The sequence below is a fragment of the Mesoplodon mirus genome (genome assembly GCF_964341445.2).
Source record: "Mesoplodon mirus genome assembly, chromosome: 8".
Lineage (NCBI taxonomy): Eukaryota > Metazoa > Chordata > Mammalia > Artiodactyla > Ziphiidae > Mesoplodon > Mesoplodon mirus.
Window position 1 is genome coordinate 75,039,037 of NC_138984.1, and position 13,081 is coordinate 75,052,117.

Below are 13,081 nucleotides of genomic sequence, written 5' to 3' on the forward strand. Positions count from 1 at the left end.
GCTCTTTGCCAAATGATTTGCTCTTGTGACTTTTTCAGTCATATTCCCACCTGGATGCATATGTTCCCATCTGTCATACATAAACCCAGAAGTTAGTCTTAATTTTTTTCTGGTATATCAACTTCAGATATATCAGCTTTACTTCTCTGCTCTAACAAATACTATGCAGTATATTCACTTCTCTTATTAATAGTAGAGAATGAGAAATCAAACATGCCTAAATGTGTGGGGGGACGTATAAAGATATATCTTATTTTGCATACCCATATTCCAAAGGAATACGCAGTTCACATTCATCTGCTACTCTTCTTCTTTTGGCAGTGCCTTCAAGAAAATTCAACCAGTTAACATAAAAGATTAGTTTACATACATGAAAAATTTTTGATAGTTTTGAAACTTTTCTTTGAATAATATATCTTAATGACTTGAATTATTTAGTGTATTTCTGCAACTTGTGCATTATTTTTAGATTCTTTTCAACAAAACACATTGTATATAAAGTAAAGGGTGTTTTTCTTCTTTCTTTGGTCTGCATGACAGAATAACTAGTATTTCTCTCTAATGAAAAGACAATGCAAGGTAAAAATATACAGCTTTCCTGTCATTTTGTTATTAATGAAATGGCTAAAGAAGTAGGAGGAAAAAGCAGATAGAGGTTTCGGAAAACTATGTACAGTTGTTTTCTTTGAAAATATGAGTTTTAAGATGCTGAAAAATTTCAACATCTGGATCATACATTTTAAAATAATATAACTTCTATAGCCATATGAATCTATAGTCAAAAACACTTTTAATTAATCTAGAGTACAAAGAATAGGATTATGATTATATGGAAAAATTTGCATAGATAATGATCAAGCTTCACCAATGCAAATGCACACATCTTATATTAGTAGGATATCATATTGGTTTGTGGCAAATGAAAACAAAACTAGAAAATTTCAAGAAAACAGTGAAATATGTAAAACAATATAATATTTTACTATATACATCTATATTTTCTTAGCTATTGAATGAGAATAGAGATTAATTTGGGAGTATTAATGTAAAACCTTTTAATGAAGACCTCTGCAAGTTTATAAAAGGTCAAATAGAAAAAAGATATGGCATGTTAAAGGAATAATAATGCTAACTCACTAATACAAATGACATTGGCTACGTGTTGGGCAGATATGCAATTGTACCTTAAGTAACCAAGTGAGCTCATTTTTATAAATTACAAAAAAGTCCACTGCCAAACTCTAAACTCTAGAAGCATAAACTGAACACAAAAACAGGAAAGTATGCAAACTCAAAAGCTGCCATCAATCAGGTTCTTAAATTGGAAGCACAGAGAATAAAAATGGTAATGAGTCATATCCTTTGAAAATACACGCTGACCTTTCTTAGCCAACCTAAAATCTAGCCCTTGATTCCAGTGAGATCATCCCCAGAACATTGTATAAATAAGAATTCTTGTATGGTTTGACTTCTACTTCACAATAATAAAAATAAAGTGTAGGTACCAGAGTGTGGACTTGAAGTAAGTGTGGAAGAAGGTGTGCCAAGGAAAGCAGGTGACTGGGATTCAGAACATAAGGCAGCAGGAGCAGAGCCTGGGGCTTTTGCTATGTGGAGGTTACGAGGTGTTGAGTGAGCTGTGAGACTGATGGAAGGGCTTTTGACAGAGGAAGTTGTTTTATTCAGTTTCATTGAAGTTTTCTCTCCTTCAGTATCACTATCTGATTCATCTTGGTCTTTATCATCATCATCATCCTCTTCTGATCCTTCTGTATCTGATTCTGAATTACTATCTGATTCTGGGAAGTAAAAGAAGCATTTGTATATTATAACTAGATAATCACCAACAGTTTGCAGTTTGTATTTAAATGGAATAGTTCAGGAATCAGCATCTGTGACTGAGAACTCAAGTGAGCAACTTTTCTGAAGAGTAAATGTAAAAATTACTATCTTAAAAGCTATTTGAGTACAATGTATGCAGGCTATAAATCCTCAAAATTCTTCATTAAAAGTAACTGTTTTACTCAAATCATAAAACTTAAATCATAAAACAGTTCTTCTCACATGACAGTATTCACATGATGAGTTTCTGCTTAGTGGTTTCAAAAACACTTTTAATTTAATAAAGAAGCCAAAGTACAGAGGAAACAGAATTGATTATTTAAATTAATAGATTCTAGTAGCTTAAGAAGTATACTAGGTTCAGTATGAGGAAGAGAACTCTGGAACTATCATTATCCTTTCTTCTGGGCTTTGAGGCCAAAGAAAACAATTTTTGCGGGGAGATGCTTGGCTTTGGGGGTTACATTTATCCTATTTAGCTGCAAGATTTCATCAAGCTTCTCAGGCTTTACAAAAGACTACGATTACAGAAATAACTGTGGGGAATAATTTAATGATTTAATAATTTAAGTTCATGCTAGCAATGTAGTCCTATAAATGCATCCATTCCTATAGATATGTAAAATCTATTTCTGGATTAAACTTGATAACACAGGACTAATACTTGGACTGTATCTTAATTGTTCCCAGAACAACAGCTTCTGTGGAATTGTTTTTTGTGTAGTACTAGCTGTCTACACTGAAGTTCATTATAAAAATTATCCTTGAAAATTATTAATATTGATATCCATTATCTATCATGCAAAGTTGTGTTTATGGGAACCCTAGGAAAAATATCAGGAAAAGCTGTTCTTACCCTGAGCAAGTAGGTTGTTTTTACCTTATAGACACTTTTTAAATTGTGTAATTGACTATATTTTCCCCTTCATATTGGTGGATAGAAAATTTACAATTGGATTTGTGGTTGACTAGAAACAAATCCAAAAACTTTCATAATATGTATTTCATCTTTGTATTTAAATTTTAAGCTATCTTATATTTTATGCTTTCAATCTTCTGTGGAACAAGAAGGAGAGTTAAGAGGAAATAAAACAAAAAGAAATTAAAAAGAAAACTAGAAAGTAAATCAAAATAAAATCAGGGGGTACTCTATATATGTTATTAAATACATTCTGTGTTGTTAACAAATATTCATAGGGATATAGGTTTTTGGTATTTTCTGAATGACTGTGACTACAATTTTACCTTTATTCAAAATATCTAGTGACACAATATAACAAGCAGCAGAAGAGATGAAAAAGAAAGGACAAATGAGTGGTCATGAATTAAATGAAAATTAAGCAAGTTCCTGAATTTCTTAATTCATGAATTATTTATATTCAAAAGTTATTTGTTTAATGTTAAATGAATAACAGAGCTGAGAACTTAATTTAGGATTTCCAATTTCAATTATTCCTGTATTTTACCACTCATTATAGAAAGGCGCATAGCTGTGTGAAACACAGTGAATGACAATGATTTTCAGTCTGTGAATTAAGAACCTCTTTAAAATGTTTTGGTTCACATAGCATTTAGAGAAATACTTTAAACTTAAAAATAGAAAATAACCTGATTGGCTGTCATCAGATTCATCATCTTCATCATCTTCCTCATCTTCTTCCTCATCATCTTCCTCTTCATCTTCATTTGAATCTTCAGAATCTTTGCTACTAGGAATGTCTGAATCTGTTCCTCTGAACTGTTCCACTAAAGATTTTGCATGATGAGAGTGATGCTGTGTTTTTACTGTGTTCACATTATTGCTAACTGCTTTTTCCTTCCCTTGACTATGCAGTATGGGAGAGGCAGAGGGCATGACAGTTGTCTGATTGCCAGGGGCTCTTCTCCCACTTGTACTCAGATTTACAGGTGAGGAAAAAGGGGTGCTACTTGAAGTAGCAATGTTTTCATTAACCTTGCTCTGCATTTTAGTTTTGGTAGTAAGTGCCAGAGGAGCTTCTTGAATGACACTTTGAATAACTCCATTTGGTTGATGATTACCTAAAAGTGCATTTGTCAAGAAAGGATTAGGGTGGTTGTTTTCTAATGTTTGTTTTGGATGTGCTGGTGAACTAGAGGTTGCTTTTGGATTTGACAAAGCTGCAATAACCTTCTTCAGGCTCTTAGATGACTCCTGTTTCTTTAACTGAACTGGGAATGTCTGTTTATATTGTTCCTGTTGAAACATAAGTTAAAAAAAAAATGTACCATAAGAACAAAAATTACTTTTTTTTTGCCTTCTGTATCTGACAACAGCTACTCATATGTAAATTTAAATCATGATATACAAGTGCTATAAAAGTAGTGGCAATAATGACCTAGTTGGTTTCTGAATCTTGCTAGACATAATATATTTAAAAATTCAATTAGTCTTTCTGATTCAAAACATGTTTCCTGACTGCCCACCTCTTATTACTACAGCTCCCGTTTTTCTCAATAACCCAAACTTGAAACTCTGAAAACACCTTTTACTTTTCTTTTTTCCAAGTCAGCCATATTACTATGTGGTTTGGATTCTCTCATTGAAATATTGCTCAAATTTAAGCTATACTATCACTTCTTCCTAACCACCTCCCAATATATGCTATATGCCAATGCCAATTCTCTCATCATATAAGCCATATTTTATTATATTAGCTCTTTGGTCAAAACCTTTAGTGCCTCTTCCATCACTGCCAACTTTATAAACCCTAAACAGTTAAATCTGATCCTCAAGTTACTTTTTACTACCTTTGTTGTCCAAGTGGACTATTTGCCATGCCCTGTGCATGTCATACTTTCACCACCTCCACATTTTGCTATCACCCTTTTCTTTGCATGAAATATCTTCCTCTAATAAATTTCAAGCAGATGAAGTCCTGTTCATTATTCAAAATCCAACCCAAGAAGCTTTCCATGTTTGTCCCAGCCCAAAGCACTCATTGCCTCAATCCTTGAGCTCCTTTATACCCCCTTTTATTCTATCCTGTATTACCTACAGTAATCATGATTTGAGGTTAGTGGGAAGGCTGGCTCAACATTCTGTGGGATATACTTTTGAGTGCCTTCAGCACATTAGCATTGGAAAGAGTTTAGAAAATAGTTTAGAAAAATTATACTTTCCTTGGGAAAAATTATTTTGTAAACCATTAAGCCATAAAATTTACATATGTAAATAAGAAAAAATTATTTGGCTATCAGAATCCTCATGAAAAGAATAACATCATATGAATTTCATTAAATTTGTATAATTAAAATATAAAAAAACAAACTGAAGTAGGAATGATTAAAATATCAGGTTAATAGAAATAGACTTGAATTTTGAAAGGTAAAATTCTGTAATTAAAATGGTTGCCTTGAAATTAAAATCAGCAGTACTGTCAGCATTGGACCCGGGCTGTTAACATTCAAGTCAGCAAAGCCTTGTGGTGGGTTATTTCACAAGTATAAATGCAGATGGAATGCCATATAGAATGACTTATTAAATATTTTAAAGCACCAGTACTAATAAGCAGTAAGAAATTCCTATATAAACTTCTTTATCTTATTTAACTTATCCTCACTGTATTTGTTTAGAAACCTAAGTTAATACTTTGTAAACAAAGACTGTCACATAATATTTGTATTGATACATAAGGCAATGCCTCACAAAGAGAAACTGCTTAATTGGTATATATTAAGTGAATAAAATATGAATATTATACTACATAATTGTGTTTACTTTTTTAAAAGAATTTTATAGCAAAATTTTTACATAAGATACTTTACTATAATTTTACTTAATATTTATATGAAACATAAATATTTTATATTATATATATTATGTGAGTATACATATAATGTACTTCATATTTTATACATATACTGATTTAAATTTTCAGCAGAAAAATTAATGTATTTTCATTTCTTAGAACAAAATTCTGTCACATAATCATTTTGTATTCTTTTTTTAATAGGTAGTAAATATTCCTTCCAAATACATAGGATCAAAAGAGTAATGAAAATAAAAACTTTCCCTTTAGTTTTAAATTTTATATTTTAACTTTCTGAAATTGTTTCTCACTCTATAACTCTGAAGAATCACTTCTCATATGCTGACATCTGAAGGTTTTCGAAAATAACCAACGATCACTGTATTTTATCCCAAGACTAGTATCAGTAACTCTTTTACAGCAAACGTGCTATCTTTTTTGATATTAGGGGTGTACATAAAGTAGGAGGGGAGAAAAAAGAGACCTGTATAGCAGCAAATGTCCTGCTATTTTAAGATATCCCCTTGGGTGACAGGAGTATGAGAAGAGAGAGGTTCGAAGCTTTGTGCTACCTCCAAGCTCTTGCTCCCCTAGTTCTTACCTGAGTCTCTGTAAGGCCATAAAAAATCCTCTAGGCAAAACTTGATAAAGATTTTTCACTCCTGGTCTTTATATACAATTAATGTATACTGATTTAAATTAAATGTCTACAGTATAAGGGTATGAAAGGATCCAATGATTAAATAACACTGAAGAAAATCATAAGACTAGTGTGGAAGGCAGATACATAGCAGGAAGCATGAAACAATTGAGACTATCATAAGAAATCAAGCAAAATTCTATGTTAGACTGTCACATAAAGAAAGAGAACTGATGTAAGAGAAATATTTCTAAAAATACCCTTTAACTCAATAGTAGATACCAATAAAAAGTAGATAAAGTCATTGAGATTTGAGTCTACTGTGAATGCTCATTCACATAAAATATTTCCCGTTAACAACAATTATCATTTCAGAAGCACCAAATTATTTCATCTTAATCATGGGCTTTGAAATCAGAATGATCTTGGTTTAAAACCTGTCTGCTCTTAACTTGTTATATGATGTTGAAAAGTGACTTAACCTCTCTGAGCCTTAGTTTCTTTACCTCACACAATTTTGTAAGGATTACAAAATGTAGCTTGGCTACATTTAAATAAGCAAGTGTTTAATAAATGACTTTCTAATAGGCAGTCATATGAAAATCTTTAAATAAGAATTTAAGAAACTCTGAAAAAATTAAGAAAACGTTCATAATGCAAGTAACTCGATGTGGCTCTATAAATTCATTTATTTTAAAGTGGAATATATATTAATGAAAAATTAAAATAACCCAATGTGATTTTTAATTTGCTTAATTTCTCAAGGAGAGTCAATAATGTGATGCCAATAACAATAACTCCTTATGATTGACCCACGCATTACAAGTTCTCATATGTGTGATATTATGATACCACTGGTCATTCCATTTAGATCAGTGGTTCTCAAATTTGGCTGCACATTTGAGTCACTTGGGAGGCTTTTTAGACATGTAATACCTCAGTCTCAACACAAGAGATCCTGATTTTAAATTGTTCTAAGGTGGTTAGTTCATTTTTAAAGTTTCCCAGGTGATTCTAATGTACACTTAGTCTTGAGAACTACTCATTTAGATTCTCAAAAGAGCCTGATTTGCTCAAGTCATTTTTCTTTGACCTTGTTCTGAAATTCTTCACTGTAAAATAAAAGTCAATGGACAAGGACATTGCGTCTTTTTTGAGAAAGAAAGGCAGCATATCACAGTGATTAAGAACAAGGATTCTAGTACCACACTGCCTAGGTTTGAATTCTAGCTCTGTCACAAACTAGCAGTGTGATCTTGGGGGAGTTATGTAAGTCTTATGAACCTCAATTTGATCATCTGAAAATGGACATAATATTATTAGTGGCACTTACAGATGTTAGTTTCCAATGAGTAAATGCATGTTCAGCACTTAAAACAATGAATGGCTGGCAAAACAGTAAGTGCTCTACAGGTCTTTTCCAATGATTAGGATGCCTACTGATAATTTGTATAACCAAAAGACAGGAGACTGTGTTCAAAAATAATATTTTTTCTCTAGTCTGGGTGAGTTCTAGAATAAAAAGCACTGATCATTTAATTACTAGAATTCTTCTGGACATATGACTGTAGACTATATAATATTATAATATAAAACTAACAGCAAGAAAATAAAGATGAAAAAAATTCTCTGATGAGAGTGGTTCTGGTGTTTATAGAAGTAACGTTACTAAAAATATTTTGTATTTTGTATAATTAATTAAGAATGGTAAAGGAAAAGCATTCTTTATAAAGGATTTTTATACTTAAAATTGACAAATTATAGGACTACAGAGGTAAATGACTCAAGAGTTCATTTCTTTAAAAAAGAATATACTAATATTAGAAAAAAAAGGACATTGATTTTAAACAAAAGTAATTGTAAAGTATGTCCAATACAAATATATTTCTCCCCTTACTGCTAAATCATTAAACCTGAGGAAAAATGACAAGATTGTGTTGCCAAAAATACATTCAACAGGTGTGTATGTAAATATAAAATCAGAGAAATTTAGTTTTCTGATGTGCATATTCTATTCCTGGTGACTAAAAAAGTATAACAATAAGAGTAGAATTCAGTTTAAACTTGTATAAGACTATATAAAAGCTGTTTTTATAATAGTAAAATTCTTCTATAAATAATTTTTAACTCACCCGTTTGGAACGCAATTCACTGGTCAAAGGACTAGATTCTTCAGAGGTATTTTTATTCCCTGCTTTAAGTACATCAGGAGAAGGAACTATGAGTTTCATGTAAATTTCCTTTTTGGCTTGATTTACCAAAGATAAAGGTTTCACATTGGACACCAATCCCGTAGACTGTATTACACTTGTGTGTTTGTTCACAGATTCCTCCTTTGCCTGAGAGCTTTGGAAAATAAATGGAAGCTGCTGTGACAAAACCTGAGGCTGCTTCTGCTGGGATTGGAATGATGAGTGAGTCTGGGATTCAGACACAAGAGGTAATGGCTGGTGTATTCTTTTTTCCTGGGCTTTTTCAGTTGTTTTCTGTCCTTCTGCTTTTGGGTCTGAAACACCATGTAATAGCACCTGTAAATACAAATTAAAAGGCAACTTCTTAACGTCTATTAAAACAAAGAGCATCAAGCAGTAAAACATGGAGGAAAAAAAGGGTACTTAAAAAAGTGTTCCTGGGCTTCCCTGGTGGCGCAGTGGTTGAGAGTCCGCCTGCCGATTCAGGGGACACGGGTTCGTGCCCCGGTCCGGGAAGATCTCACATGCCGCGGAGCGGCTGGGCCCGTGAGCCATGGCTGCCGAGCCTGCTCATCCGGAGCCTGTGCTCCGCAGCGGGAGAGGCCACAACAGTGAGTGGCCCGTGTACCGCAAAAAAAAAAAAAAAAAAAAAAAGTGTTCCTAATGTCTTACGATAGATATATAAAACTCACTAAAAAATACACAAAATGTTCCTTTAAAAATGTTTCACCACCTCCTTTTTTTTTCTTATGCAAAAGGAAGAACTAAAGGCAATGATTAACTTTAAACTTTATAGACTTTGAGAGTTAAGACAGTTAATTCCTAAATATGAATAACGTGTAGATATTGCCAATGAAATGATTTGTACCTACCTGGTTGTTACTTTTATGTTGTGCTTCACTCTCTGAATCAGAATCATCATCTTCACTTTCTTCAATACTTTGATCTTCTTCTTCTTCATCTTCCTCTAGATCATCTGAATCACTACTACTAATGCCTTCACTTGATGTGTCTGATGATGTGCCTGAATCACTATCACTGTTGCTAGAACTTTCCATAGCTTTCTTCCTTGGTTTCTGGATAAAGACAAGATTTTTAACAAGACTTCTATTTTTGGAAAAAATTCAAGTTTCAGTAAGAGGTATGCTCTTTTAATTTTTTTTTTTTTTTTCTTTGCGGTACGCGGGCCTCTCACTGCTGTGGCCTCTCCCGTTGCGGAGCACAGGCTCCGGACGCGCAGGCCCAGCGGCCATGGCCCACGGGCCCAGCAGCTCCGCGGCATATGGGATCCTCCCAGACCGGGGCACGAACCCGTATCCCCTGCATCGGCAGGCGGACTCTCAACCACTGCGCCACCAGGGAGGCCCGCTCTTTTAATTTTTAAATGATATTTTCCATCTCAAAACATTTTTCTAAAATGTCATTTTAGAAAAAAGTAAAAAGTCACATGTTTTAAGGGTATTTATTCAACCAACTGATCAAATTAACTTATCTGACAGGAATTCTCCAGTAAAAAGTATAAACTCTGTCAATATGCTATACAATATTCTGTATAGAATATTGAAAACATCAATATAGTGAGTATATATGTACATATGTATATATATATACACACTCATATGATTGCCATGCTTCAAAATGTAGGACAGATTAAAAATAGCAGTTTATGATAAGGGTTACATACACTGATGTTCTACATTTAGCTTTTAGTCTTCTTTCTTTGTACAAATAGTGAGTCAGTAGCCAAACACACCTTTCTAGGTGCTGGACTCCAATGAAGTCTAAGATGAGTCTCTGTCTTCAAGAAACTTACATTCTAGTGGTGGTGGTGGTGGACTAGACAGAGATTAATTACAAAGCAAATAATCTCATATAGTAAAAAGTACTGGAGAGAAAATAAAATAGGTAGAAAAAGGCTTAAGGGGCTGCTTTAATTAGGGTCAAGGAATTTAAGTTTTTTAATATTTCTGCATCAAAAAGATAGAAAAATACGATAAAGAAGGAGATTAATTTCTGGAACATTTAAAATCCTATAGGACAATGAAAATCCAAAGCTGGAAAGGGACATTTGGTTGCATAAAAGGAAAGTTGTGTGTTTAAAGGACAGACAATGGTAGTGGATAAAAAGATGAAAAATAATGAGATGAATTATAACTAATAACTATATAACAATGAAAAAGTTAAAATTCTGCCAATAGGAAGACTATAAAGGAGAAATGTCAAAACAACAGAGCAACAAGATTGAGTACAATCCAAAGTTACTTAGGAACATTTCTATAGTGTTTGCTGGTAGATAAAATAGAGAACAAGATATAGAAAAATCAGCAATAAATTACAAAAGCAGCAAATTAGAAAAGGTATGGCCTTAATAGAAATACAGGCTTTCATAACTACTGGGTTTGGGGAATAAAAGACAGTAATACACCTCTACAACAGGATGCCAGGTTGAAGCCGTAGCTACAGATTGCAAATCTACACTCTTCCCTTTGTGTCTTCTAAAATATGATTCAAATCATATAAAATACACGAGTGAGGAGAGTCACTCCTGTTATATTCTGCTTGCCATGGTACTGTGTTAACTGCTCCAAACTAGCAACTGTAACGCTTCCTCCACAGACACACCCTTCAATAAGCTAATATTTCCATCATTCCCTGAGCTACCTTCTTCCCTCACAGTAAAGCAGAAAGTGAATTGGAATAAAGGAAATCAAAGGATGAGAAAGACCAAAGTAGAGATTAAAGGGAAACAATAGTAATATAATAACATTAAACCTATCATTTATTTGGCAGAGAAACCGCTCCTTCTTTGCAACCAAAATTTGCTGTGAGTTTCCTAAGCATGTATAGCAAGACTATGAAAGTCATAAGGAATCTAAACTGAAGTTATCACTTTTGGATTTAGTAGAGGCTAAGTAAGGAAGGGAATGAGGGAGCTACCGTGATTTGGCAAAAAAAAATAAACCCCTATTTCAATGTCCAAGTAATCTGTGTAGTTTTAATTTAAAGGCAGCATGACAGATGGGTCCTATACTCCCCAAGAGTGGGTCTAGAGGTGCGGGTTCTAAAGCTTTAGGGAGCATGATATTCAGCGCAGAAGTTGCTGCAACCAGCAGATTCCTGGGTCCCAATTCCAAACAAGGCACAGGGATCTGTATGAAACAAGACCTTAATGTGATTCTGGTGCAGGTGGTCTTTGCAGAGCATACTCTGACAGTGTGCAAAGGGTTTGTGTTTTATAAGGTAACAAATTTAGTACCCATGTTAAAAAAAAAAGTAGACATGAGTAGACAAGTCCAAGTATTAGAGAAAAAGAGAAAAATGAGTTTCAGTATCACCAATTCCATCTCCTTGGTCCCTATTAACATGTGCGGGGGGTGAGGGTGGTCCTTTTGCCTGCTCACAATTAGGTAGTCTGTCTTTTCTCTGTCATTTATACATTTTAAAAATGAGTCTTCTTAGGTTCATAAAAAAATGATCAAAGGAGAGTTTATTAATGATAAACTCCACCCCCCAACCAACCTGGGAAAGCTTTTCAGAACCCTCTCCTTGAACTTTCATTTCACTTTCATTTCATTTCTTTCTTTCAATAGCAAAACAAATACATATTCAAGGCTATTATGTACCAGGCACAGTTGCTCTAGTTTCTGGGGATACAAGGGTGTGATAAACAGACAGCAAATCTGCTCTCATGGGAACAGGGAGAAGAGAATCAACAAACAATATAAATAAGGGTTTTTTAGTGATAAATATCATTTGACTAAAACAGGATAATTGAGTAGACAGTGTGTGCTGGATGGACATTTAGATGTAGTTGTCAGGTAAGACTCTTCTGAGCTGAGACCTAAATGGAGAGCAAGAGCCAGTCATAGAAAGATCAAAGGGCCTTTCAAGACAGGACAAACAGCAAAGGCAAAAGCCATGAGCTGGAAACAAGTTTGACATGTTCAAAGAATGGAAAAGTCAGCTAGACCTGCTACAGCACAGAAACCTGGGAGAGAACAGTAGGAAATAAGGCTAGACGGACTGGCAGGGGTGAGACCACACACGGTCTTATGGGCCATGGCAAGGATTTTATTCTTAGTGGGATAGGAAACTATTAGACAGAGTGATAACATAGTATGTTTTAAAATGATAAAAAATCACTTATATTTTTAAAAGACTGTTACGGCTGCTGTGGTAACAATAATTTGTATGGCAGCAGGAGTGGAACTTAACCTTGAATTGTCTTATTTTTTTCTCAACAGGCTGTATGTTAGTATATTTTAGTTTGTGTTGACTTACTTTAATTGTTTAATTTAAAAGACTTATATTTATTCTAAATATACATGTAGACTATGTGAGGGAACTGGACTTAATCAATGATTTTCAATGAGTACTACTGAGATAAGTAACCCTGCCTCCCAGGAGGGATTATCAAAATCAGCTGAAGAACATTTTTCAAACTACACAGGAAAAGGGCTGATGAAGCAATTTTTTTTTTAAGTTTTTAAAACTGAAAAACATTGGGTAAAAAAAGTATAGGATTTTCTTCTTCAACTCCCTTCCTCTTCATTTAACAACCTACTAACACAAATTCATTCCAGACCATGTATTATCCAAAGATACTCTTCTGAAATCTTAAGTTCTAGTATCCCTCA

At 33.7% G+C, this 13,081-nt stretch overlaps 1 protein-coding gene across 19 annotated transcripts in view; it reads right to left on the reverse strand.

The window, feature by feature from the left end:
• Window positions 1-13,081, reverse strand: part of BAZ2B (bromodomain adjacent to zinc finger domain 2B) — a 375,589-nt gene that overhangs the window by 92,528 nt on the left and 269,980 nt on the right. For 18 of the 19 annotated variants that reach the window (XM_082629864.1, XM_082629859.1, XM_082629860.1 and 15 more), the window contains 5 exons: window positions 9,317-9,520; window positions 8,385-8,780; window positions 3,451-4,057; window positions 1,506-1,799; window positions 264-324 (listed from right to left, as the gene is read on the reverse strand). In XM_082629864.1, coding sequence (XP_082485990.1) covers window positions 264-324; window positions 1,506-1,799; window positions 3,451-4,057; window positions 8,385-8,780; window positions 9,317-9,520 — 1,562 coding nt within the window. The remainder of the gene's footprint in view (window positions 1-263; window positions 325-1,505; window positions 1,800-3,450; window positions 4,058-8,384; window positions 8,781-9,316; window positions 9,521-13,081) is intronic. The other variant, XM_082629865.1, reaches the window with a different exon arrangement.